The sequence below is a fragment of the Seriola lalandi genome, unplaced genomic scaffold (genome assembly GCF_002814215.2).
Source record: "Seriola lalandi dorsalis isolate HSWRI2012SDOR001 ecotype SW California unplaced genomic scaffold, Sedor1 jcf7180002054548, whole genome shotgun sequence".
Classification (NCBI taxonomy): Eukaryota; Metazoa; Chordata; class Actinopteri; order Carangiformes; family Carangidae; genus Seriola; species Seriola lalandi.
Genome location: NW_019525101.1, coordinates 24,984 through 32,106, shown reverse-complemented (window position 1 = coordinate 32,106; position 7,123 = coordinate 24,984). Strand labels below are relative to the sequence as shown.

The 7,123-nt window shown below is 40.4% G+C and overlaps 1 protein-coding gene across 1 annotated transcript; it reads right to left on the bottom strand.

Annotated features, from left to right (window-relative positions):
• Positions 1-1,098: 1,098 nt before the first annotated feature.
• Positions 1,099-3,147, bottom strand: LOC147818630 (homeodomain-interacting protein kinase 2-like). Its single transcript, XM_087176345.1, has 2 exons — positions 2,059-3,147; positions 1,099-1,254 (listed from the first exon to the last, which is right to left on the bottom strand). The coding sequence occupies exons 1-2, from the start codon at positions 3,145-3,147 to the stop codon at positions 1,099-1,101; spliced, it is 1,245 nt and encodes a 414-aa protein (XP_087032471.1).
• Positions 3,148-7,123: the final 3,976 nt, after the last annotated feature.

Here is a 7,123-nt window from a genome sequence, read left to right as displayed (position 1 = left end):
ACTTGACCATAAGTTACAGTGAAGCCATTCAGTGGATGTTCTGAAAAATTTCAGCTCTGTAGAGCGTACAATTGATTTATTGTGATTTTTAGAAGTTTGGAAGGTGGAATAATTAGAAATATATATTTCTTGTAATTAGTCACGCCTACTTTAATCAATCATTACCAAATTTTATTCATAGACTGAGTAATTAATTAATTAATTTTATACAAATCCATGCAGCTGAATCTAAGATACAAACTGTTCACATTTATAGTGCCCCCTACAGGCAGAATATCCCAAGACTCTATAACAATGCTAGGACCAAGGAGATGGTTATAATAGCATTAACCAATTTTGATTTATGAGCATTTGTGTAAAATTGATCTTAAGGTTTAAACAGGTTTATAATTTCAAAACAGATTAACAAACTGAAATTCTTTTAATCAGCATCATCAGCATTGTCTGTAGATGACGGAGACCAAATTTCTTAAGAATTAGATGAAAGGCCTCGGACTAGTTCATTTTGGGTTTATGTTCAATTTTTGGAAAATGGCTGAAATGGTAAGCAGCTTTAGAACAGAAGACCATTTGTGCAAAGATGCAGATGATTTCAGAGATTAAAATGGCAAAAGAATTTTCACTCTAGCCCATGTCATTTTCAAGAAGATTGCACAAACATATACTTCATTATTATTGCACCACCTATCGGACAATTAGTTCAATTTTTTTTGCCTGAGTAGTGGTTGGAATTTTTAACCAATTTGTCTGAGTTTTTCTCCAGTGTTAATTATTATTATTTTTATTATATATTATTATTGTTCCCACCATGAGCAAGCACTTGGCGACAGCGGAGAGGAAAAACTTCCTTTTGACGGGAAGAAACCTCTGACAGAACCGGACTCATGGTGGGCAGCCATCTGCCTCGACCGGTTGGGTTGAGAGTAATGAGAGAGAGAGAGAGAGAGAGAGAGAGAGCGAGAGAGAGAAAGAGAGAGAGAAAGAGAGAGAGAGAGAGAGACTGGGTCTAACTTTAACTCACAAGACTTGCATCTATGAGAAGGACTTGGAATGAATGGGCAATGTGCTGTCCTTTTTTTTGTTTTTTAAAGTTGCCGATTAGTTATCTCGACGTTTAAAGATGGAAGTCACTCGTTTTTTAACTCTGCGGAAGAATTTGCCCATTCTTTGAAATACAGTCTTCCGGCGGGCTCCACCAGGGCCAGTCTTGATGTCGTCAGCATCAGCCGGTTTGATGGCAGCTGCAGCTCCGTCGTTTAAAGGGATGGACGCTGCAGCTTCATCAGTTGGGACAACATCAGATGATGGTCTGTCATCAGGTGTGTTACTGGCAACTGGCAAGCTATCAATGTTTGCATAGTCATTGAGGGGAGCAGTGGTGCCTGGCTCTTCTGTGGGGGGTGTCGTTGTGTCTCTGACCCCATCATGAAGGTCAGTTGCTGCTGAGGGTCCAGTTGTCTTGTTTGGCTCTATAATATCTTTGGCGGTGGAGCTTGTGGGAGATGGGTCTTCATCATGGGGGTCATTGCTGGCTGGCTGACTGGAGGTCTTGGTATCAGCATCGTTGCCAATGTATGAATGACCGCAACAACATTTCACAGGCTCATACTCTAGGTCATCATTTTCCCAGGGGGCTGACTCATTATCCTCCTCGTGACTCAGGTGTGGCTTGATTGATTTTCCATTGTCTGAGTCGCTGGTGGCTGGTTCTTTACTGTCTAACATGGAAGACTCAATATCAGCTTCATATCCACTAGAGTTGTCAGTGTTTGAGTGTTTGTCACTGTAACTCTGACTCTGAGAGTTACAGTGACAAACACAGTGGTGAGAATGATGGTTGTCTGAATCTTCAGCGCCGTAATCTGCATAGTCTTCATTGTAAGCAGAAAAACTTACAGCTGATGAATCTTTTCCTTTAGATGGCTCTTTCTGTAAGTCGGTCATGAGAGCGGCGTTTGAATCATGACGATACAATTTTACAAAGGCTGACTCTTCATAAACCCAGTCATCATATGATACCTCAAAATGTTGCTGGGGGGAAACAGTCATGAGCTCGATGGCAGAGTCTGCGTAGTTACTGGTCTCCACTTTATCAACCAGGTGAACCATTGTCACATAAGGGTGTTTGAGGGCTCTCCCGGGAGTAATCCTGTGTGCAGTATGTGGAAATAGGCACCAATTCAGGAGGTCTAAATATGCCATCCTGTCTTCATCCTCCATATCATCATGTCTTGCTTGATATCTCTTCACTGCATCCTCTAGGTTCCAAGACGAGTCCAAAAACCTCTCATAAACTTCTGGCTCGACAGCAGTTACCGCCTCGTACTCCTCTGGAGTCCTTAGTCTCCAATCCCCGTCCAGATCATCGGTGAAATACATCCAGCTGTCTTCTCCAACAGTCAGATAGTGATCAACTGGTTGAGCCAGCAGGTGCAACATAACTTTCATCCAATGATATGGACAGTTGGCAGGGAAGAGGTGTTGACCAAAATACATGAATGCCATGACGCAGCCCACTCCCCACATGTCAACACATTCGGACAAGGGGAGGCCCAAGGTCACTTCTGGAGCCCTGTATGCATTGGCCTGCATGAGCATTCCAACCTTGGCCTTGCTCGCTGGACGGGCCAGACCGAAGTCGATCAGCTTGATCCTGAATGGCTGATCCTTGTGGTTGACAAGCATAATGTTGTCAGGTTTCAAGTCTGTGTGCATAATTCCGATATTTTTCAGGGCTTCAAAAGCGACCAGTAGCTGGTGGGTCACGGGCCGAATTTCACTGACACTCAGTGGCTCCCAATCCCTCTCTTTCATCAGGTCCCAAACACTCCTGTCCAGCATTTCAAATGCCAGACAAGAGAGCTCGTTGAACCTGAAATCCTCCATAAATCGCACAATGTTCTTCTTGTCTGGGTCTAGAGCCCTGACTGCCTCTAGCATCGCCACTTCCCGTTTAATGGTTGGATCTTCACTGTCTTTATGGATTTTGACTGCCACCATTTGGGCCGTGATTAAGTCAAAACATTCTGCGACTTTACCAAAACATCCCTCGCCATTAAAATTCATTATCAGGTAGCGTGTGGTGTCACTGTGGAGTATATCCCATCTGTTTACTGCAAATCGTGCAGATGATGTTGTGGAAGGCATTTTTTCAGAAAATCTTTTCCAAATACTTTTCAACAACAGTACAGTTCACTTGTCTAATGTGAATGCAAAGGGAATGAAACTCACCAAGATACAGGTTCTATATGTGTATGATCTGTGATGTCATCGATGATGTCATAAACAGTTCCAGGATCAAAGGCAACAAAGTCAAATGTAGAGTTCTAAGTCAATATATGAATTAATTAATTAATTGACTTAGAACTCTGAATTAATTCATTCATTCATTCATTCATTGATGAATTAATTAATCCCTTTTGTCTCCCCTGCTTTTCCTGTTACTCTCTTGTGTCTCTATCAAATATATCAAATATAACCCACAAAAGATAAAAAAACAGATTAGCACAAGATGCCAAATACACAAAAATTTGCACTTTTAAGTCAATAACACTGAGGTTGAGTAGTTTTAATTTAACTTTTTACTGGTGCTTTTGTTCGGTCATGTCAAAATACACAGTAAATGAAATGAAGAAACAACTTTAAATACTGTTTACAGTTTAAACACTTTAAATGTGACTCATAACTTCATATTATTCTATTTTCTTGTATGTATGAAGAAATCATTCATAATGGTAGATAGATAAATTTGTTATTTAACGCCATGTTTACCACATCTCAGGACCAGTTAGTGTCACTGCCTGGGGTGTTGTAGACTGTCTACTATGTATTTGGATAAGCTTTGTATAGTGTTGTAGACTGCCATGTCTATTTTGTTTATGTTAATCCTGTGTAAAAAAAACACTTAAAAAATTGCAAAAATCATTGCAGCATATGCAGTTCAACAGCTTTTGACTGCTGTAAAGGAGAGTGGCACAGCTGCAGGATGAGGTGGATCATGAAAGGAGAGGCATTTGATCAGCTTTGGTTTAGCTGATACAAATCCTTTAGAATATGTCTAGATCAGCCTTGATGCCGATCTTTGGGATTGGTTTGGTACATCTCTAATAATTTATGGAGCACATTGCTCCTCATGTTGCTCCTCATAGCCTATTATTAGAAATGGTTCTGTACAAATTTCTAAGGAAAGGACAAAGTATTATTCAGGTTCAATTCCATTCCAGTCCTGAGATTTTGCGTCTGTGTTGTACACATTGTCCTCACGGTGTCACTTCATGTCAGGATTAACACGGCTAATTGCCCTCTCACTTGTGTGGCGCAGTGGTATTTGTCTCTCTCTGTAACATCTATTAATTATGAATAAAATCCGATCTCATAGTGTCATTGCTCATATTGTGCCTCCTATTCACACCACTCTGTCTTTTCGGCTGCTGGCACCTTTTTGTTACGTTTTGTGAAATTATTGAACTTCCACATCTCTTTAAAGAAAATGCCTTGAATATCTGAAACACGTAACATTTTCTGCACAGTTCTTTGACCATTATGTGTGTTTTGTTTCTCTTGAAGTGGTTTTTGAAATGGAATTCACGGATATAACTCTGTGCTTCTGTGTCTCTTTCCCACTCGTTTTGCTCAGAGCAGTGGAGCAGAAAATGGGAGTGCACTGCATTGTTGTGTGTGTGTGTGTGTGTGTGTGTGTGTGTGTGTGTGTGTGTGGGCGTATGTACTTGTGCATGTTTGAAGTGGGTGTGTTAGAGATATGTGTGAATATGTGCATGTGAATTATGCAGTATTTTCTGGTGTGTTTCAGAGACATCTACTTTGTTTATTAGTAACGTACAACCTAATTACATTCATTTGAAAATCTCATGCTTTTCAAGTTAATTTTACAGTTGGTGTTAAACAAGTCCCTTTTAATGATGTTACACATGATAGAAGGGTGTGTGTGTGTGTGTGTGTGTGTGTGTGTGTGTGTGTGTGTGTGTGTGTGTGTGTGGTGTGCGCGTGTGTGTTTGGAGGGAGGTGAGAGTGAAGGAGGAGGGATGTGAATCCATGATTAATGCAGCATTGCCCTTGTATGTTTTAGAGAGGAGAGAGGATGGAGGTGAGCCTAACAGCATTAGCATTCAGGCTGTGCTTCAGGAGGAGTCTGCTATGCCCCTGTACAGATGCTCCACTGCCTTTCAGATTACTGAATAGACACTTCACAGACAATTCAGTCTGGACCCACACAAACCAGCTGCTGTCCAAAACTGCTTTTTTAAGTCAACTGCGTCCTTGTGGATCCACTTTATCCGTTAGTATAGTTTGTTCTGGCGTGTCTGTTCATCTGGTCTCAGCTGTGTCGTCTCGTCACAGCTCTCATACTAAAGCTGTCAGTGAATTCATAAACAATTGTTTGTTTTGCAAGGGCCTGATTTTTGAGCTGACTTCAAAACTCATCACGTATTTAAATCCTTTACGCTGTGCTGCCAAAACGCCTTGGGGTGTCATTTGGAGTAGTGACAGCAGGCACTGTAGGGTTAATGGTATGCAGAGCAAGACGCTCCAGCATATAGAAGAGCTACTGGCCTGACGATGCAACTTTTGACATTTCTGGTACTGTGCTGCATTATAATTTAAAATGTGAGCACAGCTAACCCAACAGCACACTCCATCACAAATTTAACTTTTGTTCTGTGCATCTCTAAGCAGCCCCAGCTGTATGTTCAGACAAAGGTGTCCCAGTTTACATTATTTTCTCCTCACTCGTGACATAGATCTGAATGTGAGCAGCAAAAACCTGAGAGCAGCATTTTTGAGTTTAAACTGGGACAAGTTTTGTTATAACCTCAAAGATTGAGGCGATTCATCGGCTTCAACTACTTAAATTTAGGCTGTAACCATTATTCAGCAAAAGTCAGTTTATATCAATATTTAAAGCTAATATTTGTTTTTTTCTGTGTTTGGACAGAATTATTTTTTTCTTATAGACCTATTAAGGAATTTTTCTTTTTTTTCTAAAAACTGCCATACTGGGGTTTCTAATACAAATATTTTTAACACAATTACTAGAATGTTAGATGTTGAGTGTGTTTTCCTGCACTCAAGGAAAAAATTGTTTACATCTATTATGTTATGAAAACGTTAAGCGCCAGATATCACAGTCAATCTCGATTTAGTTTGGCAATGTTATGTACCTTACAACTGACTTCCTGTTAATGACTTATGGTAAATATATGTTGAGAGGATGCATATCAAAACTCAGAGACAGTTGGCTGTTGATTAGCATCACATTCATAAGTTATGTTGTTGGAGAATCAAACCCAAGAGACACAAAAAGCAGACTTGACTGTGACTTTGACAGCTTCTTGCATTAAATTGGAATGAAAAATCAAACTGTTGACTCAGTATGGACTGAGTGTGTATCTCTGAAGGAATCAGAATTTTAATAAATAACACCAGGAGCTAATTCATACCCTGAACGAGTATTTGTAGAACTGAGTTAAGCTTGTGGTTTAAAGGAATCATCAACGGGAGTGATTGACATTCACTGATGAGAAGCTAACCAGAACGATGGGTATAAAAATGGATTTTATGTCTTATAGTGGCTCAGAGTGCGAGAATCTCCCAGAAGTAACATTTGTGTCAAAGGAAGTGATTGTTGTGCGTGCTAGTAGTAGCAGAGCTGTTTAAGCATCCCTTTTTGATCCATAGTGCTGAGATGATCACACCTGCCACTGTAGCAATCGATTGCTGCGTTTGTCCCCCTGGTGCTTGTCGTGTTCCTCCCGTCCCTCCTCCACTGGGCTGAGGAAATGTTTGCACACACGGATTGCTTGTGTAGTTATTTCTGCACCTGCCTCAGGTCACATATCGAGCTGAACCGGGCAATAATAAGTTTCTCTAGTGTGTCTCAGACAGGTGCTGCTGATTGTCTCTGGCTTACTTTTTGTGCTGCTGGGTGTTTTTAGAACTTTACAATGACTGTCATTCATAAATGATAATGTAGTTATTTTATGTATACTTACAGCTTGTATTAATCACATCAGACCACCTCTGATCAGTTTCTAACATTGTTAACAAATAGTCTATTTTTCAACTGTAAAATGTTATGGTTGTGATCACAGTCATTTAATGACCA